Genomic DNA, 25,444 nt, shown 5'->3' with positions numbered 1-25,444 from the left:
CACGTTTTTGCTTTGGGAAGAGAGTGAGGTTAGAAGTTTATGAAGGTGGGAGGAAAGACAAGGTAGGGAAGGACGGTGAGACCCTGATGACTTCATGTTTCCTCCATAGCTATCAGACGGTGTGTTGGCTGGCATTTAACAGTTTAAACTTGGAGTTTTGGTACAAGGACAAAAATGGAAAAATTTGAAGTGTCATCAGAGTTCACATACTTCTTTTGTGCTTCTACCCCAATTTCCCCCCATCCAGCCTATGCCATTTTTCATTAGCTAACTGTGTATGTATTAAAGATGGTATTATATATATGTTTCTACTTTACAGAAAGAAATTCTGGAACAACAGCAGCAAGAACGAAATGATAACAATTTTCATGGCATTTGTATGTTTTGCAATGAGGAATTCCTTGGAAACAGGTAGCTATTAAGTATGTCTTTAAATGTTGCTGTTTTTCATCCAAAGACTTGTCAAAATATCCGCAATGGTTATATAGATTAAGTTCTGTGGATTGGCTCAGGATCCCTTCGTATATCCACAGAAATTTCTTTTCATACACCAACATCAAAGATGGAATGTACATTCTCTAAGCAGAGTGGGTAATAAATTTTTTAAATGCCAGAAACAGACTTGTGTTTAACATTGTAGGGCCTCTTAAATTGGCCGATAGGCAAGACCAGGTGTAACAAACTACTACGGATGTGCCCTTCTGTATTAACTGTATTAACTTTTAGCAGTTTTTAGTGTTTCACTTTTGAACATTAAAAATAGTGAAGATCTATGAAAAAAAGGGGGGGGGATTAGTAATTCTGTCACCAACCCCAATTGGTCCAAAACTAGCTGGTGTACTGTAATTTAATTCTAAATTAACCACCCAAAGTTAGTATCAGACTCTTTAGGTTTAAGGGCATTATCCTTAACAAGACTACCCCCACTTTGGACACCAGTCGCAAGTTCAGGGGTTCCCCAGGACACCTGCACTTTTTGGCCAACTAGCTACAAATTCAGGCATTCCCACCAACGATATGCATGGGCTCGAACAGGGTTTTCTGGGTATCAAATTCTTGTTGAGCTGTATATAAGCAGTGTGAATATATCATCCCACTGGCTTCTAGTTTCCATGATTTTTGGTAAGTAAGATGATAATATGGATGATGATGTGAATCTTGTGTGGGGAGTTCCTGTGGCTCAGCAAGTTAAAGACCCAGTGTTGTCTCTCGAGAATACAAGTTCAATCCCTGGCCTCACTCAGTGGGTTAAGGGTCCATTTTTGCCATGGCTGTGGCATAGGCCACAGACCTGACCCCTAGCCCAGGAACTTCCATGTGATGTAGGTGTAGCCGTAAAAAGAAAAAGAAAAAAAAAAATCTTTGTAGGAGTTCCTCGTGGCTCAGTGAGTTAAAGATCTGACATTGTGCTGTGCCTCTGGGTAAAGCTATGGGGTGTGTTCAATCCCTGGCCCCAGAACTTCTGCAAGCTACAGGCACACAAACACACACACACACACACACACACACACACACACAAATCTTTTATGGATATTAAGCTTCCTTTTGTGCTACTTTGAAGATTCTTTGGATTTCAGCACATTGATATGGGTCTCTGATTTATTCTACTTGAAGTTTATTGGGCTTCTTTGATGTTTAGGTTAATGTTTTCTATCAGACTTGGGAAGTTTGGAGTTCCTGGGTGGCCTAGCAGTTAAGGATTCGGCTCTGTCACTACTGTGTCTCGGGTTTGATCCCTGCCCATGGAACTGCAACGTGCTGCAGGCATGGCCAAAAAAATAAAAAATTGGGAAGTTTTTGGCCATTATTTCTTCAAATATTGTTTCTACTTCTTTCTTCACCTTCTGGGAATCCTATGACACATATGTTGATAGATGTGGTCTCTGAGGCTCACTTGGTTTTTCTTTCTTTTTTTCTTACATTCTGCAGACTGGAAAAAATCTTAATTGATTTTCTTTTTTTTCCCCCTTTTTTTTTCTTTTTTTTCTTTTTTATTTTTATGGCCACACCCACAGCATAAGGAAGCTCCCAGGCTAGGGGCTGAATCAGAGCTGCAGCTGCCAGCCTATGCCACGGCCACAGCAATACCAGATCCGACTCGTATCTACAACCTACACCACAGCTCATAGCAACACTGGATCCTTAAGCCCCTGAGTGAGGCCAGGGATCAAACACTCATCCTCATGGACAGTATGTCAGGTTCTTAACCCAGTGAGCAACAACAGGAACTTAGTTGATTTTCAAATTCAATTGAGTCTTTGAGTCTAGTTCAAATTTTCTTTTGAGCACCTCTAGTGAATTTTTCAGTTACTGCACATTTCATTTCCAGAATTTATATGTTTTTTTATTTTATTTATTTATTTATTTATTTGGTCCTTTTAGGGCCAAACCTGCAGCATATGGAAGTTCCCAGGCCAGGGGTCCAATCAGAGCTGCAGCTGCTGGCCTACACCAAGCCACAGCAACACCCAGTCGAGCCACATCTGTGACCTACACCATAGCTCACGGCAATGCTGGATCCTTAACCCACTGAGTGGAGCTAAGAATCAAACCCACATCCTCATGGATGCTAGTTGGGTTCATTATCACTAAGTCACAACAGAAACTGCCTAATTCCTATCTTTTTATTAGTGTTTCCTTTTTGGTAAGATATTATTCTCATACTTTTTTTTCTTTATTTTTTAGACATGGTTTTCTTTGAACATTTGTATATTATCTGATTTAAAGTCTTTGATAAGTCCAACATTTGGGCTTCCTCAATGGCAGTGTCTATTTACTGCTTTCTTTTCATATGATGGGATATAGTTTCTTTTCTTTGCATGTCTTGTAACTGTTTGTTGAAAACTCAACATTTTAAATAATATAATGTGGTAGAAATTAGCTGTCTCCCCTACCCAACCAGCGTTTTTGTTGCTGTTTGTGCATTTAGTGACTTTCCTGGACTAATTCTCTAAAATGTGTATTCTTGTCAAGGGTGGCTGCTGGACTATCTACTTAGCTTAATGTTCAGCTAATGTCATGACAGCAATTTACTTAAATGTCTTCAGTAAATATATCTTCTGCCTTTGACAAGCTGTTCTGTGTGTGGGTTGGGACATGTCTTTGATGCTCAATCAGTTTACACCTCTGCCTTAGCCTTCACTTCCTGCTTATATAGAGTCACAGAGTCCACCAGAGAAGAGAGACGAGGGTCTTCTCAGGGATGTCCTTGGGATGCACACAGCCCTGCACATGCGTGTGTTCTTCTGGATCCCCAGGAGTGTGACAGAACTTTGTTCAAAGTCCCTTATGGTCATCTCATTCTTCAGGTTCTCCTTTTAAGTCTTTTGGCCAGCCTATTGTTCACCCCAGTTGATATTGCTTCAGGCACACTGCCTTGTTGAAATATGTAGGGAAACTTTTATTCATCCCCGAGGTATGGAGAGGGAAAAATATTGGAGAGGGGAGAATACATTGGCTTTGCCTCTGTCTCCTATCTTATGGACCCTAGATCCAGGCCTTAGATCCCAGAGAGGTTGAAAGCAGAACTAGTCCCCCATTAATACATTCAGTATGACTCTTAAAATCAAGAGACCTTGATGCAACAAAGACTGGGGTGAGGGAAATCTCCCAATCCATCCGTAGACCTTGAACTAGCACAACATAGAGTCTGGATCTAGAGGCACTATACCCTGCCCCAGAGTGCCTTGGGATTAGGGAAAGCTTTCCAACCCTCTGCCTCACACACCCACCCCACCACCTACAAGAGGACCCCACCTTTGCTTCTGCCTGGACCTTTCCACAGCCTGGGCCTCAGGCCTAGAACCCCTGGGAAAGTCCAGCTCTGTCTCTGCTGTCCCTGGGCAATCTTCTTAAGGGCTCAGAAAGCACTGTGAAGTACTCCACTATATACTGGGTTTATTCAAAGTTATCGGGGAATAGTTAATTGGTTGGAGAAATGGACATATTAACTATGAGGTTAATAAATGTATCCCCTATGTAGTTTTAAAAAAATCAACAAACATCTTCATAAAGGTGGTTGTTTTATTTCAGTCTCTGAAGAGGGAGGGGATACTAAAAACACTTTATTTGGGGCCAGAAATGTGTCTAAATAAGCTGGAAAAAATAAACTGTAATGTCACTATTCATAGTCTCTCAATGGTATGTGTACTAATGAGTTCCAAAAAAACTGTCACCTATATTTTATGAACTAAAGTTGTTGTGAAGGCCCAGTAGAATGTATTTTACAGACAGGGTGTTTGCTATGTAAAAGTTACATAAATTTTTCTTTTTCTGCATAAACTGAGCAGCAAGATGGTCATTGTGTATCCAGGTTATCATAACCCTTGCATGAAATTAGATGTGTGAACTGTGGGTTCCAAGTCTCTGTCCAATGAGGAGCTGACTAAATGCGTATGATCCCAGGTTGTAGCAGGTCGTATTTCTCTTGGACAGTTGCTTCTTCCTCTTTTTCATGAAATGGAAAGGTAGGCAAAACACAATTTATTGAATAGTTCAAAGAACAGACACTCAGTTCACCTATAATGCTGCCCAGTGGTGGCAGATTGTGGAACAAGCTTGGACACCCTTTTTTAAAGAATGAATGTGATTATATGTGAACTTACTTTATAACATATCACTCTGACATAACTCAAATGTGTGTTTCACTGCTTAACCTTTACTTGTACTTCTAATTAATGTTGTTATTACACAAATGCTTCTCCTGACCTGATTTGTTCCTAGGTGATTTATAAATAATGCAAATTGCTCAAACTTCTTCCTAGATCTGTTCTTTTGAACCACATGGCCAGAGAACATGCTTTCAACATTGGATTGCCAGACAACATTGTTAACTGCAGTGAGTTTCTGTGTACATTGCAGAAAAAGCTTGACAAGTAAGTACTTCTTTATGAAGCATGACCTGAAGCTATATTAATCTTGGACTCTGTTGTGAATTTTTTAAATCTATTTAGTAGTCAGAAGTAATTAAAGATGGAATTTTCTCATTTTTAAAATTGAAGGAATTTACATTTTGTTTTAAATATAATTGTCATATATACCAGTGTTTATACCAGTAAGAGCTATGTTATATGGGATATGAAAAAATTACTTAGCCTAAGAAAGAGATTGCTAATAATTGCTTTGAATCTCCCTGTGTGCCCTTCCTCATTAATCTCTCCCAGGGACCACTATTCTTGATTTTGGATTTATAATTTCTTTACTTTTCTCTGTAATTTTTCTATACATTTAGTAAATATATTGTCAAATTGTTACATAGTATCCAAATCTATATTAAACATAACATGCTGCATCCATTATTTCACCTTTTAATATTTATCCACATTTATATATCATAACATTCCTACTTTTCTCAAGGTCATATTCTGGCAACCTTGAGTATCTAGAGTTAGTTTGTAGAAATAAAGGAAGAAATTTTCTACATCACCACAATGGCTTTCAGAAATCTGTCCACATTTATTTCTAGGAAAGGACCCAAGAGTTTACTCTCAAAAGCTGGTTTTTTTCATTTAAATATAATACTAGAGCATGTGGTATCTCAGCCCACAACGTTTGGAGCATTAACATTGAAAAAGTAGTACCCATTATTAAAAGGTTGGAATTCAAATTCTGGTATCAAGAGGACGTTAAAATAAATCTCTTCACTCTTTTATTGAATGACCCTTCATTTATAAAATAATAGTAGCTGTGCTTTCTAGCAAGATAGCAGTAATGAAAATCTCTAATCAACCTATAGTTAGTTCTGTGGCATAAGAAATAGTTGAAAGGGTGTTTAGTGAAGACAAAAAAGAATGCGAAATAGAAACAACTGATTTCAGTCATTTGTTGCAAAACCCAAGTTCGTTTGCCCAACGCACCATGAGGCCAAACAAAAACTTTGGTGTTTAGAGCAGAGAAAGGTTTATTACATGGACCATGCAAGGAATACAGGTGACTCATGCTCAAAAGACCAGAACTCCCTTATGGGTTTCAAGGGAGCATTTTTAAAGGCAAGGAAAAGGAAGGGAGTTGAAAGGTGTGTGATGAGCTCATGCACAATTCTCTCATTGGTGGCAAGGTGCAGAAAGGTGTCATAAGGGTTAACATCGTCAATCCCTTGGCTCCAGTAGGTCTGGGAGAAGTATGCTCATGGTCATCCACTAGTTCACTTCTTCCATTTGGTGGGGGTTTTAGCATCAGCATCAGACACTGTTATCTTGCTACTTCAGGGAGGAAGAAAAGATTCTCTGACTGCCATGTGGCTAATTTACTGTTTAAATTCTTACAAGTTCTCCTGGCCCAACTGCTGTTCTTGTCATTACATGTTCACATCCTTTCAGTCTTGAGCCAGGCTTTTGCGACCTGGGGGAAGCCTGAAAGACTACAGCTTTTCTACAAACAAGAGGCAAACAGAGGACACGTTGGGAAGGGTCTGTCTCAGGAAGGCCCCAAGGCCCCTGCTTGGTTGCAGTTTCAGTGTTTTCATGTATGTTTATTCTGCGTGACTCCAAAAAGTAGAACTCTAATGACTGTTGGGTAAAGGTTCCAGGCAATATCAACTTTCAGGCTTAATCTAAGAATGATATTTTGTTAATAGTCTGTTCAAGAACTGATCATACCTCATTAGGTATTGAATTCCCAGTCAGTGGAAATATTCTAGCCGAAGGTACATGTAAATGGTAAGATGGTAAAAATAGCACTTACTGTGTTTTGTGAATGTGCTGGGTATTTTATTCAGAAATATATGTAAATAAACTGACCATGTGTATATATGTGTGTGTGTGTATATATGTGCAAATTCTCATTATTATATATGAATTTATATGTACATATATGTATATGTTATAAAAAATTCTCTAAAATATAGATATTACCTTCAGTTTAGAGGTCAGAAAATGAGTGGTAACAGAGTGGGCAAGTAACTTGACCAAGTCCCACAGCTGGAACTATGAATCAGGCCCTGCAAAGCAGGTTACAAGATAGACCAAACCATGGACTAGTTGTTATACCCAATGAAGGCAGCCAGTGCTAGTTATCATTATTATAATTATTTGAAAAACATACCTACATTTTCATTTTCAGAATAAATAATTCAATAAATAAAGCACCAAAATAACTTTTAGATAATAGATATCTTTATTACTATTTTAACTAAAAAGCCAAGTTGGCCAGTTTAGCCAACTACCAAATAAACCACAGCATTTATCCTCCAAAGCCAAATGAATAAAGTCAGAGGGGTTCTGAGAAATATACAATATCCCATTTGAAGATTCTGTGAGACCGGAAGTGAACAAATTATAAGGCCCAATAATAATAATAATAATAAAAGGCTATCGCAACAACTATTCCAGAGACTTATTTAATCTCAGTGTTTGTATCTTTTTGTAGCTTGCAGTGCTTGTACTGTGAGAAGACTTTCAGGGACAAAAATACACTTAAAGATCACATGAGGAAAAAACAGCATCGTAGGATCAATCCTAAGAACAGAGAATATGACCGATTTTATGTCATCAATTATTTGGTGAGGCTTTCTTTTCTCTCTCTTTTTTTTTTGTTGTTGTTGTTGTCTCTTGTCTTTTTTTTTTTTTAGGGCCGCACTCTCGGCATATGCAGTTCCCAGGCTAGGGGTCTAATCGTAGCTATAGCTGCTGGCCTACGCCACCACAGCCACTGCAACACCAGATCCTAGCCACATCTGTGACCTACACCACAGCTCACGGCAACGCCAGATCATTAACCCACTGAGTGAGGCCAGGGATCGAACCCACAACCTCATGGTTCCTAGTCGGATTCTTTTCTGCTGCACCGCGATGGGAACTCTTCTTTTCTCTTTATAATTTAAAACTGTATTGCATATCTACAAACAGAACTCTTTCTAAGGACCATCTAATATTTAAACAAGCAGGAGTTCCTGCTGTGGCACAGTGGGTTAAGAATCTGACTGCAATGACTCGGGTCCCTGAAGAGAGAGGTACAGATTCAATCTCTGGCCCAGCACAGTGGGTTAAGGGATCCAGCATTGTCACAGCTGTGACGTAGATCACATTTGGAGCTCAGATTCAATCCCTGGCCTGGGAACTTCCATATGCTGCAGGAGAGGCCATTAAAAAAAAATTTTTTTTAACAAGTAGTTAATGCAAAGGTAATAGGTAATTGAGGGATATTTTTAAGCAGTGATTAGCTTCAAAAATGGTTGGTTTTCAAAGTGTAACTTGATTTGGTTTGTCTCTGATTTACCAGATGTTTATATAGTAAAAAGATCATGTCTCTAATAGTCACTTGATCTAAAATAAGTAAATAAATGTAAAGTACCTAGATACCCTCACATTGACCCCCATTTATCGTATCATCTGTTACCATGAGGCCAGGGACCTCAGTATGCTATTCAAAAAAAATTTTGTTGTCTTCTGGTTGTGCTATGCTAGGTAATTATTTACAGACTCTTCACTCATTCCTTTTCCCCCCATTAAAATGCCTTCCCTTTACCCACACACACCAAAAAAAAAAAAAAAAAAAATTGTCTTTACCACTCTCTTGGGCCATCTTATTTGTAATTGAAATTTTAAAGAAACCAAGTGATTTCTCTAGGCCAAAGGACTCTTAATTAGACAGGTAGTAATGGGGTTACCATGTCAAGGATTTTAAATACTTTGAAAGTTCTTGTTTTTCAGAAACTTCAGTAGTACTTGCTGGCCTCTGTAGATTACAGTCCCTTTTGTTTAAGAAGTCTTCAGTTGGAGGCAGATGTCCATCTCTGGAAGGGCATTTGGAAATTTAAGAGGGGATTTTTGATTGACACAGTGACTAGAGAGTACTACCTACCATCCCCTGATCTGCTGGGTTTTTTAGGTATACGTAACAAAGAAGGGAAGCTACTCAGGAAAAGAGAGAAAGTTAAGTAATTTCCAGGGCAATTGAAAGAAAGATGGAGAATTTTATGTCTGACACTTTTCTTAAGCAAATGGAAATTTTTTTTTGTCTTAATTTGAGAGAGTTCTAATCCAAACCCAATGGCCACAAAAGGCATAATTGAGCCATTTTACCTATTAGACAGAAACAAGCCTATGCTGAATTATGCTGGAAATCTCTGCTTTAGGTTAGAATTTTTGCCTGTTCTAACTCATCCTTATCGTGTTAAAATAAAATCCCCCTTGAGAAACAAGTTTAGCATGTGTTTGAAGATTGATTCAGAGAAGTTGCCATGGTTTGCTACAAATGTTTTACAACTAGCTAAAGGCAAAGACACTCTGAGTCTTTCAGTCTTCTCTTGAAATCACTCAGTCATTAATTCCTAGAGCAAATGCTACTTCAGGGCCCTGCCCAATGTGATAGGGAGTAGATTCAGTGTTAACTCTGAGAAATATTCATCTATTGAAAGCTGTGGAAGCAATTTAATAGTCTTCCTTCTGGGGCTCTTTTAAACTAATAGTGAAGAGCTTGGAACTAGCAGAACATTGTATATAGCTGGAGGTATTTGCCTTTTAGAGGAGACTTCAAAGAACCTGCTCACTCAGATTCTGCTGGCACTTTTAAAAAAGTTTGATACTTCCTTCCCTGAGCATCAAGTAGTGTGACTATAAAAACTGACATTCTCTGTGAGGGCCAGCTGTCTCTAGATGAGTGTGCTAGATTGTACTGCCCACAGAGTACCCAGATTTCATGTGGGATGAATCACGGCTTGAGAGAAGTGCTTCATGAAAATGTAAAGGCTTTGATAACATATAAAATTAAAATTAAATCACTTTAGGATAATATTGATAGAAAGGTTTGATTTGGTTTGTTTGGTTTGAACTAGCAGCATTTGAGTACTTGCCCATTATTATCTTAGGTATTTAGATTAAGACATTTACCCTTTTTTTTTTTTTTTCTGTATTTTTAGGGCCACACCCACAGCAAATGGAAGTTACCAGGCTAGGGGTCGAATCGGAGCCACAAACACAGCCACACCCAGATCCGAGCCATATCTGCAACCTATGCCACAGCTCATGGCAACACCAGATCCTTAATCCACTGAGTGAGGCCAGGGATCGAACCTGCTTCCTCATGGATACTAGTCAGGCTCATTACCACCTAGCCACAAGGGGAACTCCTAAGTCATTTACTCTCAGCCACATCCCTATGACACAGGTTTTATCATTATCCTCATTTATAGATTAGGAGACTAGAGCACAGAGTAGAGTAATTTTCCTAGGGTCACGTAGCTAGAGTTTTCTGCATCAGTTTCCTTCCATTTTTTTCTCAGTTTTTAACAATTGAAATAATACTACGACCTATCTCGTATGCTTTGGTTGGGTTTTTTTTGGTCCATTAATGGTGATAAATTTATAATGAGCTATTCACACATGCACACACACACACAGCCCTCTTTGCCTGTTATCTTTTATATCAAACTAGATAGTGAGCCAAGGTCAAGGTCGGGCTGACTTTAATCAGCTCCTTAGCGGCTCTAACCTACAACCTTAGCCTTCCTAGCTCTGTCTGCTTTCCCACCAAAACCAACAACAAGAAAGTTTAAAAAAGAAAACCTGAAATGTGTTATGATGCCTTAGTTTTTTTGGGAAATGATGTAAACTTAACTTTGGAAAGGATTGAAGAAGCTAATAAAGTCTCTAAAGATGTGTAAGTGTCTTAAACTAGAGGAGTGCTTACTGGAAGTATCAATCTTAATAACATTCTAGGAATATTTTTATAAATAAAAGGTATAATAATATATAGAATGAGTATATTAAAAATGTCCCAAATACTAATAATGTATAGGGTTTTTTTTGGTTTTTTGTTTTTTTTCTTTTTTGGCTGCCCTGTAACATGTGGAGCTCCTGGGCCAGGGATCAGATCTGAGTGCAGCAACATTGGATCCTTAACTCACCACGCTTGGCCAGAGATCAAACCAACATCCCAGGGCTCCAGAGATGCCACCAATTCTGTTGTGTGACAGCAGGAACTCTTAAAACATAGAGTTAGAGAAAAATGAGGGGCAAAGCCTTTTGATTTTAGTTTTCTTTTAGACCAAATTAATGAAAAGTATTTAATATGAAGACTAAATTATTCTAAAATTTTAATTAAGCAGTAAAAACATTGCTTTACTTTTTAAAAGACTAAAATGAAAAGGATTGTTTATTCCTCTAAGGGAAAAGGCTGACATGAATACATGGATGTGGGCAGAAGATTGAATTGTTGTATTAGTAGTTAGTGTCTGGATGTCCATTTCTCACATCCTCTTTCCTTTAGAAGCAGTTTCATTGGCTTCATACATTCTACAAACTTTTGAGTGCCTTCTAGGAACCAGGTGCTGGTAGAACAGAAAGAAAAATATTGCAGAAAAAGCGCTGATTTGAGCCACTACTTTCAAAGAATTTAGAAGTTGATATGAGAACCAAACATATCAGCACATTAATTTCAGCACTTTATAATGGAGTGTATGGAGTTAATATTTTGACCTCTCCTGTAGTGGATCTATGCGGTAATTGAGTAATGCACCCACAGGATTTCTCATCTCTAGACAGAACTTCCAGGCCGGTAGTAATGGAAGCATCCAGTATATTCCTGGCAAGATAAACTCTGAGAGCCATAAAGGGTGGGAGAGCCAAGGAACAAAGAGGCTGTTTTTGATCCCTTCTGAGCTCAGCAAATTGATAGATTCCTTTTTCTTTATTGGATAAAATAATTTTCATTTCCACTTACGTCAATTTTTAAATAACAGACTTCCAAATGAATGCATTAAAGGTCTTTGCATAGTCTAAATTATCTACTTAAGAGTTCTTGCTGTGTTCTCTCACAAACAGAAGGGTTCAGTGGATAGTGGGGAAAGCTAAGGCAGCGTGGTCCCAGGCAATTTCACATTCAAATATCCCTGCCTCAGAGGACAGCAGACACGAAACCTCATCATCGAGGCTTCAGCTCAGTGTTTCCTTCAGTGTTCATATTTCAAGCCCTGAGTTTTTCTGAAGGGAACTCTTTATGCACTGGTATTATCGTTTTTCATTTTTTGATTTAATTTTTTTTAATATGCAGGAGTTCCCATCATAGCTCAGTGGAAACGAATATGAGTGGCATCCATGAGGATGCAGGTTCGATCCCTGGCCTCGCTCAGTGGGTTAAGGATCTGGCTTTGCCGTGAGCTGTGGTGTAGGTCACAGACACGGCTCAGATCTGATGTGGCTGTGGCTGTGGCATAGGCTGGTGGCTATAGATCCAATTTGACCCTTAGCCTGGGAACCTCCATATGCCACGGGTACGGCTCTAAAAAGACGTAATAATTATTTATTATAAATAAATAAATAAATAAAATATACAAAGTCATTTGTAACAAAGATAGACCTTTAACCTTGTTTTCAGTTCTGTTAATAGTTCTCTCTACTGCAGTTATTTACATTTAAAACACTGTCTCTGTTTCTCATGGACTTTTTGTATAAGTTCCTGTAAGGGTGTATGTTTTGGAATGAAGGGGCACTGGGTGAAAGGGATCTTTTTTTTCCCATGTTTTTCTTTTTCCACCTTCTCATTGATCATAGCCATCTGATGCAGGGGTTTGAGGGGGTGTTCTGAACATCTTTACTGACATGCCTTCCAAACTTTGTTTTTCTTGCATACTTTTCTTGCCTGACATGATTCATTAGCAGACATAGCATCTTAATTAGAAACTAAATTTTTTTCTCTTTGGGGCTTGTTCCTGTAATAAATCACATATTTAACTGTACCAAGGCAGAACACTCTAGGAAAGTCTCAGCCACTGTCACATGCAAATCACTTGTTTCCTATTATACGACTGAACAGAGTGTTCCATTCTCCTCACAAGTGGTAAATGGTTAGTGCTGCACTGCCTAGATAAATCCCCATGTTTTACCAAACACTGAAAACGCTGCAAGTAATGCTTCGAGTCTGGAAGTTTGACAGTAGGATATTTTTAATCATTTGGGGCTGAAACCATCTGTTAATAAGTAACATTTGCCCATATCATTGAGAATGGTAATACCCTAGATGGCCATCCTTGAGTAATATCTTAGAGCAGTAGCCTTAAGTCCAAGTCCAGAGAGACCAAGTGGTGCATAAAAGATTTAGTTCATCACCAGAAATTCCACCTAACAAAGATTCTTTTGGCAGTGGCGAGGCCGTTCTTAATGTTTATAATGAGGCTTAGACACTTCCTGATGACTCTGGGAAGTACATTATAGAATCCAGATTAACTCTTTCTAATGACGTTATGGTAAATCTCTGCATGTCTGAGTTTATGCATCATTTAGCTGATAGATAATGACAGCTTCAAAACCTCTCATTAAGTTGATGAATGATAGATTTTCTTTTTCTCTAAATCATAATGTCTCTTGTAGTTCTTTGTTTTTAGTTAAAGGAATACTTTTTTTGAGAAAATAAATGTTCCTGAGCGTGAATTCTGGTAATGTTTTTCCAAAGGAAAGATATCAAGCAAAGATATCTGTATTTATATCTGGTGACAGTGGGCTTGACTGTTAGCAGAGTTTAACTGCTTGAAAAAAATGCCTGCTAATATTTCTATATCCCCCTTTAATGCAGTGTCTGCTTTTGCACAGCCCAGTGGGAAGATTGAGTGACAAGAGAAGAAAGGACAAAAGAAAGAAAGAAATTACTCGAGGGAGAAAAGAGACATGGCTGGGCCAAAAGAAATCATTCCTGCTCATCAATGCATAAAGTTTTTCTGAAACTATGGCTAAATTTGCCACATAGCCATAAAAGGGTGTCACTCCTCCATGAACTGTAAGAGATAAAAGGGAGTTGAGTAGATACCTGAGTACCTGCAGTTACATGGTACCATGTGCTTTGTGTACGTTAACTATTTAATCACCTTACAGAAACCTTTTGAAGTAGGATCTAAATTGACATCACATTTTTAGACTTTTTCAGTTAAAATTCAATTCAAAAAAGATTTTCTGGTACCTACTGTGTGCCCAGCTCTAGAAATGTAACAGTGATCAAAGGCCATATCCTCACAAATACTCTCTCTAGTGGGGGAGATGAATAGCAAATAAGAAAACAAATAGATAAACAAAATGATTTCAGGGCGTGATAAATGCTTTGAAGAAAAATAAAATGTAGAGAAATTAAAAGTAACTTAAAAGAGGGGTGTTTTAGAAAGAGCAGTCTGAAAAAGAGGTTGTAACATTTAGGCAGAGGCCAGGATGACAGAGTCACAGGAGAATATGTGAGGGTGCAGTGTTTGAGGCAGGCAATGCAACAAGAACCAAAATAGCTGGGTGGAAGTCTACTTGCCGTGCTCAAGCAGCAGCAAAACAGCAGTTAGGCTGGAGCCAGCTGAGCAAAAGAAAAAGTGGTGGGGTGTAGAGATGGAGAGGGAACCAGGGCAGAACATATGGGTTTTGTAAGCCACGGTAAGGACTCTGAATTGTATTCTAAGTGTGTGAGAAGCCCTGGGAAAGTTTATACAAACAAGGAGATGTCCTTTAGAAAGCTCAGTGTGGCTGCTGTCTGGGAAATAGAATGTACAGCACCTCAAAAAGAAAAAGAGTCCAGCTAGGTGTCTGTTTCAGAGTCTCTTTCAAAAGATACTGGTGGTTTTTTAAAAAAGAACCCCAAGATATTCTTCTGTGCACCCAGAGTTGAGAGACGCTGATCTGCATTTGAGAAAAGAGTTTGAAAGGTTATTGCCACTTCTCCAAAAAGAAATATTAAAATGTTATTAAACGTTCTTAAATGTTTTTAAATATTTGGTTTAGTATATATCCCAAATCCTAACCATTTCGGATATACCCTAAATCCTAAAATTTTATTTAGGATATATCCTTTCTTATCCCTGAAATAACAGCTGTAATATATCCTACTTGTGTTGTTTTAAAACCATTTGAGTGTGAGTTCTGTTTTGTTTCATTTTTGACTTCTGTGTCCACTTTCTCTCTCCTTTCCCCTCTTTCCCCTTTAACCTTACCCCCATCCCCTACCCACTTAATCTCTAATCCCTCTGTTCTTCCTACAAAAGGAACTTGGAAAATCATGGGAAGAAGTTCAACTAGAAGATGATCAAGAGTTGCTAGACCATCAGGAAGAGTAAGACTTATTATTGATGCTACTTAATTACATGGTTTTAAAAGAAGGAAAATAGTTCTTTAGTTTGATTTAAAATTATCATTCTGAAAAGATAGAATAAAAAGAAAGAGAACTCTCTCTCTAAGCCATGCATCATTTCATGTAATGTAGCAAAAACTTGAATTCAAAATAACTGACACCTCACACTGCAGAAGGACCATCATCAAAAAATCTACAAATAATAAATCTGGAGAAGATGTAGAGAAAGGGAACCCTCCTACACTGCTGGTAGGAATGTAAATTGATGTAGCACTATGGAGATTTCTTAAAAAAATAGAAATAGAATTACCATGTGATTCAGTAGTACCACTCCTGGGCATGTATCTGGAAAAGATGAAACCTCTAATTTGAAAAGCTAGATGCACCCCAGTGTTCATAGCAGTACTACTTACAATAGCCAAGACATGGAAGAAACCTAAATGTCCATTATCAGGGGAATGGATAAAGAAGATGTGGTACATATACACAATGAAATATTACTCAGCCATGAAGAATAAAATAATGCCATTTGCAGCAACATGGATAGACCTAGAGATTATCATACTAAGTGCAGTAAGTCAGAAAGACAAAGACTGTATGATATCACTTACATGAATCACTTTACCTGAAACTAACATAGCTTTGTAAATCAACAATATTCCAATAAAAAATAATAATCATAATACCAAAATAACTTTGACAGAAAAATCACTAAAGCAACTATTATTCTGACTAAATAGTGTTTTGCTATTAAGCTATTCATTGAACACACAGGTAATACATAATTCAGAAAAATGTATATATTCCAAGGTGCTTTGCTTATTAGTCTGTTGGTCCCCAGACCTTAAAATGCTGTGATCTTTGAACTCTCCATGCTGCTTGCTTTTGGATTAGAGACTGTAACTGAATTGAGGTTAACCTTGTTCTGTGTTCAACCCATTGATGACTAACTTAAAACATTCATAGCTTCTTTGCTTGAACTTAGAAGCTTGAGCAGTGTTTTCAGCCTAAAAGGATTCCCTGTTATTTACCCTCTTTTTATTGAAAGATGTTCAGCCTCTTGTCTCTCCTGGGATTTTGATTTTCCTTGTTTAGGAATGACAAGAGGTTGACAGTATCTCAAAAAATAAATGCAAGGAGAGGGGGAAATAATAAAAAGGGCCTTGTATGTCTTTTGATTTCTCTGTCTACTGTGAAATTTAACACTTGCCCCATTTAAAATGATCAGTATTTCCCCATGAAAGATACACAGCTTGCCTTTTAAAAATACACCGTTTGTCATGCAGAAACCCACTCCCAGCACTGCACCTCACAGCATGCGGCACTTAGTGCTGTGGTTAATGAGAGAGAGCATCACATCCACTGACATGGCTCCTCTGCAAATTAAGCTGCTTGTCTCAGAAAGACATTGAGCTGATTCTGTAGTGAAATAGCTGCTCAAATAGAGAGGCACATATAAGAAGATATGGCTGCACCTGTTTGCTGTTTATATTAATTTCATGGTGCTGCTTTGAATTTCAAAAGCTTTATCAAAAAGTCATAATATGATATACAAAATATCGGAATTGAAAGAGACTGGTGGGGTTTCCTAGGGCGAAGAAATACTAAGTCACTGTGCAAGACGCCTCCTAAATGAAGGGAATCTCCATGTTTGCTGTTTTCTTTTTAACACAGTGACTGGTCTGATTGGGAAGAACACCCTGTCTCTGCTGTCTGCCTGTTTTGTGAAAAGCAAGCAGAAACAATTGAGAAGTTATGTGTCCACATGAAGGTAAGATATTTTATTCATTTGATTTTGTTGTGTTCTGACAGGGACAAGCTGATAATGACTGCAAACTCAATATTTTATACCTTTAGTTTTCCAAACATTTTTTTTTTTTTTTGGTCTTTTTGCTATTTCTTTGGGCCGCTCCCACGGCACATGGAGGTTCCCAGGCTGGGGGTCGAATCGGAGCCGTGGCCTCCAGCCTACGCCAGAGCCACAGCACAGCAACGCGGGATCCGAGCCGCGTCTGCAACCCACACCACAGCTCACGGCAACGCCGGATCATTAACCCACTGAGCAAGGGCAGGGACTGAACCCGCAACCTCATGGTTCCTAGTTGGATTCGCCAACTACTGCGCCACCACGGGAACTCCCCCAAACATTTTCTCCTTCTGATAGTGCTATAAGCAAAACAGAAGAGACAGGGAGGGTCCAAAAAGGAGAACCAGAGCAAATGGGCTTCAGTACGGTTGACCGGACCTGGGTGAACTGTTTGGGATTTCACGGACCGCTGAGGCCTTCCCACCTTTGAAATGCTAATGAGATAGTTCTAGCTTAGAGGTGGGATCTGCAGCCACCATTAACAGTACCCAGGAATCTTTTTCCAGTGCAGGTGAATACGGAGGTCTGGGCGAGAGAACGTTGTCATTTGCAAAGCCCTTGGGGGAAATGGGGGTGGGGGAAGCATGGAGGTGGAGAGGGTATAGGATGTGGTCTTGCAGCTCCTTCAACTACAAGGATCTGGAGAGAAGAAATTTGAGGACATCTCCAATTTGTGCCTTTCCTTCTGGACGCTATCTTCCTGTTACGTTGAGAGTAGAGTTGAGTGTGATAGAAAAATATTACCAGATGATTCTGATGTACCCCTCCCCCACTTGGTTCTGCAGTAGTGGAGCAGATGCTCCAGGTCCACCCACTTCACTCCATTCTTATCCATAAACACTGTTCTTAGTTCAGGAAACTAGGACTTGGAAGATGTTTAAAGGGCTGTGGGCATTTCCTTGTGAAAGCAGAGAATCAGTTTGTCTGAAACAGGTTGCCACTAGTATGTGTGTATAGTTTCCAGTGTTTGAATGCAATTCATAATAACCTTGTATCTTCGAAAGGAAAGGAGCCTTAGTACCCCTATCCTGTATAAGACTTCCCTTTGCAGCATCCTTGACTGGTGTCAGCCTCTGCTCAGTAACTTTCAGTGATAAGATCATGGAATTCTTAATTATGCTGCCTATGGTGCTATACTGAATGCCTTCACAGGGAGTTAGATGGTGTTTATGTATGCTCTGTAAAGTTTGTAAGGTGAAGCATTTACCCATGTGGACAATTGCAGGAATGGAACAGAATAAAAGTAAGTCTGGACATCATAACAATCAAATGACATGTAATTTGTGGGAAGATATGAGTGAAGAGAAACTTACGAGTTTAAACACTGTATTTGACAGCATAAGACAAAAAGTATAATTTTAAAAATTACCTATCTGCTTGTGGAGCAAAGGTCCTGTATTCATAAATCTAGTCCAGACACAACACAGTAGGGCCACATCTTACATAGAGACCGAGACACTTTTGTCAGACTCAGAATGCATACAGAGTAAATTGTAAAAACTGTAGATAGAAGCTGTGAACAATTAAAATGTTTTAACTGATTGACATGGCTTGTTTAGACTGTGCTTTAAAAAGCAGTTGGATGTAGGGGGAAGCAGTTAAATTTCGAAGACTTCAAAAGCAGATGATGATCTGAGACTGAGTTTCTACAGTGTTCAAACTCCTGTGAATGAGCTGTTTGTTTATAAATTCAGCCTGAAAGATTAAATAATTTATTTGCTCACAGATATATTCATTCCCTTTTTTAGGATGCACATGAATTTGATCTTCTCAAAATAAAGTCAGAACTTGGTAAGTCTGATTTGGAAGTTGTTTTCCATGATGCTGCATTTTTCTATACACCATCCCATAACAGTGCCTGTGTTCCACAGTCATGACTGGAGAGCACACAGCCAAAATGTGTCTCTCCACAGATGGTCTCTGCAGAACTGCCTGAAACACTGATTCACAGCCCTTTTAAACTATAATTTTTAAATGTGGTTTTTTATTTCATATAGTATTTCTTCTTCTTTCCTACATATCTGATTGCTTCAAATAAAATACAAGTTAATGATCAATATATATGATAAAGTGGGGGGGGCTAGTGGAAAAGACATGGATTTTGAAGTGAGACTAGAGTGCATATTCCAGCTTCAGCACTTACTGGCTGTGTGATGTTGGGCCTCAGGTCAACAGAATATTACAGAGAGTGGATAATATATATATATAAAAAACCTACTGCACAGCTTGGTAGTGTAGCTAGAGTGTTTATTATATATTAAACCAGCTGGATCACTATGATAGATTAGAGGCATGAAGACGGAAAGTACTGACTTGCTAATGTGTCTAAGACCATCAAAACACACTTTCCATACTTCAGGTCACTGACTCCTTTGCTAGACTCTTAGGTGTGTTACTTTACTTCGCTGCTCTTACAGACATGTATATCTGTTGCATATATAACTTAACTTTTAGTTAAGAACATGGGCTGGGAAGCCATCAGCCTGGTGTCAAATCCTGGCTCTACCACTTACTAGCTATGCAACCTTGGACGATTTACTAACATATAAACACCTACGTGACAGGGTTTTGTGAGGAATAACTGTATTAATGCATGGAAAGTAATTAGAACAGTGCCTAACACATAAACCCTATGTAAGTACTGACTGTTATTATTTGGTATCTGTTATTACACATTAAAATTGCTCTGCCTCTTCAGGTTGTCTAATAAAAAGAAGTGGTTCTTTTAAAAAAATTGTAACATTGCAGAAAATGAGCCTGACCTGATGCCCAGTGATTCTATGTGCTATCATTTTCAGGACTGAATTTCTATCAGCAAGTAAAACTGGTCAATTTCATTCGAAGGCAGATTCACCAATGTAGGTGTTATGGCTGCCATGAGAAGTTCAAGTCCAAAACTGACTTAAGGACTCACATGGAAGAAACTAAACATACTTCACTGCTTCCTGAAAGACAGACATGGGATCAACCACAGTGAGAACTGCTCAGCCAGACATACATTTTTTTGTTCCCTCTCTCCTATTTTGTCCCTTTATTTAATTCCTTTAAACTTATTTTTTTTTTCTTTTTGCTTTTTTTAGGGCCTCACCTGTGGCGTATGGAAGTCCCCAGGCTGGTTGTCAAATCAGAGCTACAGCCGCTGGCCTATACCACAGCCACAGCAACACTGGATCCTTAATCCACTGAGCAAGGCTGGGGATTGAACCCACATCCTCATTGATCCTAGTCGGGTTCATCAATTGCTGAGCCATGAAGGGAACTCCCCTTTAAACTTAAATTAAAAAAAAAAAAGTTTATTGTAAAAAAGTAAAAATCTTCAAAAACTTTATTTTTAAAATACAGATGTAACCAGCTATTTCAGATTTTATACTGTGGAGATATGGATAGATATTGACAGAATAAAGAAGCGTATTTTCTAAATAATATTTTGTTAGCGTTCCTACTGTGGTGCAGTGGGTTAAGAATCCAACTGCAGCAGCTGGGGTCACTGCAGAGGCATGGGTTTGATCCCTGGCCCAGCATTGTAGGTTAAAGGATACGGTGTGACATAGGTCACAGCTACAGCTTGGATTCAGTCCCTGACCCAGGAACTTCCATATGCCACTGGTGCAGTGATAAAATATATGGTTAAGAATATGTATAAGCATCTTCTATATCCAGTACACATCTAATGCATCATTTTTAATAGTTGTCAAATATTCTGTTGTATAAATATACCCTATATATTTAGGATTTTATATTCTGCTCTTATACATTAGGGATGCGATTAAGATCCATATGTCTACATTATCGCACAGTTTTCCAGTTGTTTCATCTAGATAAACTCTTAGAAATAAAATAACTCTGTCAAAAAGTATGTAACTACTAGGGCTTTTGTTACATAGTTTGCATCTTGGCACCTAAAAGCGTTAAGCCGTTGTCCTGGTTCCTATCAAGGAGTCATCAGACTCAGGTATCCCTGGTCAGTCCAGCCTTCTCGAATGGTTCTCAGATCACTCTGCATAACCCCAGTTGAGGGAACCTCTGAAAAGTTGTGGGATTCTAGCTCCTCAGAAGTTTCTCCATTCTCAGAGAATGGTAAATCAGAGTTCCCAGTAGTCTAGCCAAAAAGCTAGAAAGTTTCTCCTCTTTAGAAAATTCCAGGTTTAAATGAGGCAAAGTCAGCCCTGAGTTGACCAGAAACCTGTTCCTATAATCTTATATAAGTTGAAATCTTTAAAAATAACCCAAAAACACAAAGAGTGTCCAGTGAAGGAACCAGAGTAATTAAGATTTGAAATTCTATAGGAGTTCCCAGAGTTCCCATCGTGGCTCAGTGGTTAGTGAATCCAACTAGGAACCATGAGGTTGCAGGTTTGATCCCTGGCCTTGCTCAGTGGGTTAAGGATCTGGCGTTGCTGTGAGCTGTGGTGTAGGTTGCAGATGTGGCTTGGATCCCACGTTGCTGTGACTTTGGTGTAGGCCAGCAGCTACAGCTCCAATTCGACCCCTAGCCTGGGAACCTCCATATGCTGTGGGTGCAGCCCTAAAAAGACAAAAAAAAAAAAAAAAATCAGTAGATGGGAGTTCCCATTGTGGCTCAAACATTACAAACCCTACTAGTATCCGTGAGGATGTGGGTTCAATCCCTGGTCTCATTTGGCAGGTTAAGGATCTGGCGTTGCCATGAGTTGTGATATATCACAGATGTGGCTCAGATCCTGCATGGCTGTGGCTGTGGCCTAGGCCAGCAGCTGAGCTCTGATTTGACCCCTATCCTGGGAACTTCCATATGCCATGGGTGTAGCCCTAAAAAGAAAAAAAAAAAAAAATTCTGTAAATGTTTTTACTTTTGATCATCTGTAATAAAGGAAATAGTGATGATTAGGTTATTAATGAATAGGAAAAATAATGGGGGGGAAAACCCACAAGGGGAAACTGTTGTTCTTATCAGATATTTGAAGGAATGGTGTATAAAGAGTCAATGTAGTTGAACGTGGCTAGTCCTAGGGAAAAACTGGGACCTTTGGGTAGAAATAGGAGGCATGTCTTTTTTAGCTTTATACAAGGAGGTATTATTTATTAGCTAGAGCTGCCTGATAATAAAATCAGCTGCCTTTTAAGATAGTAAGTTTTTTTTTTATTATGGTAGATATCAAGCAAAGGCTGGATGGCCAACTAGCAAGGATACTAGTTAAGACTAATGTCAGTCAGGAGTTCCCGTCGTGGCTCACTGGTTAGCGAATCTGACTAGGAACCATGAGGTTGCAGGTTCGATCCCTGGCCTTGCTCAGTGGGTTAAGGATCCGGCGTTGCCGTGAGCTGTGGTGAAGGTTGCAGACGCAGCTCGGATCCTGCGTTGCTGTGGCTCTGGCGTAGGCCAGTGGCTACAGCTCTGATTCGACCCCTAGCCTGGGAACCTCCATATGCCACAGGAGTGGCCCTAGAAATAGCAAAAAGACAAAAAAAAAAAGAAGAAGAAGACTAATGTCAGTCAGTAAAGGTCAAAGTAAAATTCAGAAGTTGTTTTCCTTACAGCCTTTGCAAAATGTGGTTAAAATTGTTGGCAAGAAAGCCTAGCAAAATTATAGTAATGGGTACATTCAGCTGCTTAGAAATTTTCTGGATAATTTATAGTTTTGGTTATTCAGTATATCTGTGATTGTTTTCAGGTATTATTTTCCAACCTATGAAAATGACACTCTGCTGTGTACACTGTCTGACAGTGAAAGTGATCTGACGGCTCAGGAACAAAATGGAAATATTGCCATCATTAGTGAAGACACATCTAAACTGCGTGCTTTGAAGCAAAGCAGTATTTTGAACCAGTTGCTACTACATGAGTCCTTGAAAAACTAGAAGAAACTGCCACAGAAGCAACGTTTTATGTTTTCTCCTATGAGACAGACATGAAGGAACACTTTAAATTTGAACATCAGCAAAGGATTAGTCCTTGGTAAAATTAACTTTTTTAAAAAATGAATTTCTTTTTTCAAAAAATAGAAAATAAAATGAAGGCTTTTGTATTTGGGCTCTAAAATTTTACTATGTGATCATTGTAAATGATCTCATTTCATTAGACTCTTATTTATCTATAATATTAAAACATACAAATCACAAAGAAATGAAATGTTCAAATTATTTATAAACCTAATTTCAATCCGTAGTTTATCTCTTCCCCACAGGCTTTCTTCATCCAACAAGTCACAAAACTTGACAGATGTATGCTTTCTGTACTACACTGAGTAAGTCGTAAATGCAGTGACCGAAAGAGGAGCCAGGGAGGAGGGAAAATGGTCAAAGTCCTGGATATTGCACAAATTGGACACTATTGTGGAATAATCAAGGTCTGACTATATTATTATTATTGCCTTCTGCCTAAAGTTGCTAAACTCCCTAGAAACAGACATCAAATCACATAACTTTACCTTCCCCTACAATGTATGTATGTATGGTAAACAGATGAGGACCGTTTTTAAAAAAACATAACCACAATACCATTATGACATCTAACATAATTAACAGTAGCTTAGTATCATGTGATTTCGGTTTCCCCTAGTTGTCTCAAAAATATCTTTACATTACTAGTTACAGAACAAATATTGTTTGCTTCTGATAAGATGCAGTGCGCAAGACAAAACATCACTTTTGAGGGTACCTCCCAAAAATGTATACTGTGAATATACTGAAGAATCATCAATTGAGGGACATCTGCAAAAAAAAAAATTGGCCTTTACCCTTCAGAAATCAGGGTCATGAAAAACAAAGACTGAAATAACTGCTCCAAGTTAAAGAAGTCTAAAGAGATAGCACAAGATATTAATTTCCAAATTTTGGTAATAGTACTGTGGTTATGTATGAGAACGTTCTTGTCTTTAGGAAATACACACCGAAGTATTTAGAGATAAAGGAGCACTTTGTTGGTAACTTACTTTAAAAAAAAATAATATGGGTATATACAGAGAGAAAGGGATAAAGGAAAGCCAGTAGGATGTTAATATTTGGGGAATCCAAACAAAAGGTATGGGGGAATTCTTTGTGCTTTGGCAGCTTTTCTGTAAGTAAAAACACATCAAAATTAAAACTTTTTAAGATGTCTTTATAGTTGTTTTGTTTAAATGAGGATCCTAGCGAGATACATACTTTGCATTTGGTTGGTGTGGTCCTTAAGGGCCTTATGTGTAACAGTTCACGCTCACTTTCATTTTAACTGCCACTTGCTTGTTAAGAAACTGGATCATTTTCCTCACTTTCTAAATTTGGATACTGTATCATCTTTGTGTCATTTAACATGTTTCTCTGTCACCAGTTTTTCCTGTAAAGTGGTAGATCTAGACGCTCCATTAAATTTGCATTCAGAGAAATTTTTACAAGAACAACTCATAAGAGAGCATGTAGTTTCCCTCATATTGATGTGCTGGTTTTAGAAGTGTCAGAATTGATCAGTGCATTCAGGTACTGTCTGATGCATCATCATAGAGTTCCCTATCAAACTATTTTAGTATATATTGGTATATGTTTTATATATATATATATATATATAGGGGGGTGCTGGCAAAAATGCTGATTTCTAATTCTGTCATTTCTTTACAAATGAGTTCTTTACACAGCATTTGGAGTCTGAAGTTCCAGTTCTCAACTGTTAATGCCAAGCTATGTAGGCAGTACCCAAAGACAAATCTTGGGAGTTCCCACTGTGGTGCAGTGGGTTAATGACCCTCTTTGTCTCTGTCTCTGTGGTGTTGCTGGTTTGATCCCCATCCTGGCGCAGTGGGTTAAGGATCTGGCATTGCCACAGCTATGGCATAGGGGCTCGGATTTGATCCCTGGCCCAGGAACTTCTATATGCCATGGGGGCGGCTGAAAAAGGGGGGGTGGGGGGAATCAGTTGGAAGGAATTCTCTGAGAAAACAGAACAAAAAAAGACTAATCTTGAAGTCATATGCCCTGTCCAGAACCTCAAGAATAATTTCCCGTTATGTAATCCTAAATTGACTGGATTTGTAAATTGTAGGAGCTGTAGCCAAGACTTTAGATTAGATTTCCAAGCCTCCAGCTGTGCAGACACCCATACAAGGCTTTTAATTGAAAACCAGCAGACAATAAATGGGAGCCCCTACTTAATGAAAACTACCTAAGTTAAAGACACAATTAAGTTGTTTTAAAACCAGAGATCAAGAAGGCAATTAGTCCTATGCCTGGAAACTTAAGTCTTTAGGCATCAGATTTTTTCAGGAAATCAAGGCTTGTCTGGAGTGTTTCTAAAATGTGCTTCAGTCTTAAAACAGGAGCAATGACAGACTGAGAGTGAAATTAATGAAGAATAATTAAGCTTGAGAAGGAGAAAACTTTTTGGAAATAAAGTTGAGTTTTAGAGAAGAGTTCTGGTAGACATAAAAGAGGAAGTAAAATTGAAGAACAGACCAGCAGATAAAAGGGAAAAGGTGCTGTGCTTGGGGTTTCACCCATTTAAGAGGGTATTTCTTAAATGGGTAGATATTTGGGGGATCATCTGGAACATAAAGACAGAAATAATAACTTAGTCCCAAAGAAACTGAACAAGAATAG

The 25,444-nt window shown here is 38.6% G+C and overlaps 1 protein-coding gene across 4 annotated transcripts in view; it reads left to right on the top strand.

Moving 5' to 3' along the window:
- ZNF277 (zinc finger protein 277) overlaps nt 1-23,974 on the top strand; it is a 115,222-nt gene extending 91,248 nt beyond the window's left edge. For 2 of the 4 annotated variants that reach the window (XM_047763173.1, XM_047763174.1), the window contains exons 5-12: nt 320-411; nt 4,764-4,874; nt 7,366-7,498; nt 14,945-15,012; nt 16,705-16,801; nt 18,646-18,688; nt 19,696-19,870; nt 22,549-23,974. In XM_047763173.1, coding sequence (XP_047619129.1) covers nt 320-411; nt 4,764-4,874; nt 7,366-7,498; nt 14,945-15,012; nt 16,705-16,801; nt 18,646-18,688; nt 19,696-19,870; nt 22,549-22,735 — 906 coding nt within the window. In that variant the 3' untranslated portion in view covers nt 22,736-23,974. The remainder of the gene's footprint in view (nt 1-319; nt 412-4,763; nt 4,875-7,365; nt 7,499-14,944; nt 15,013-16,704; nt 16,802-18,645; nt 18,689-19,695; nt 19,871-22,548) is intronic. The other 2 variants (XR_007132596.1, XM_047763175.1) reach the window with 2 other exon arrangements.
- Nucleotides 23,975-25,444: the final 1,470 nt, after the last annotated feature.

The sequence above is a fragment of the Phacochoerus africanus genome, chromosome 16 (genome assembly GCF_016906955.1).
Source record: "Phacochoerus africanus isolate WHEZ1 chromosome 16, ROS_Pafr_v1, whole genome shotgun sequence".
NCBI lineage: Eukaryota > Metazoa > Chordata > Mammalia > Artiodactyla > Suidae > Phacochoerus > Phacochoerus africanus.
Note: the sequence above shows the minus strand (reverse complement) of the source record. Positions and strands in the feature narration are given on the sequence as shown.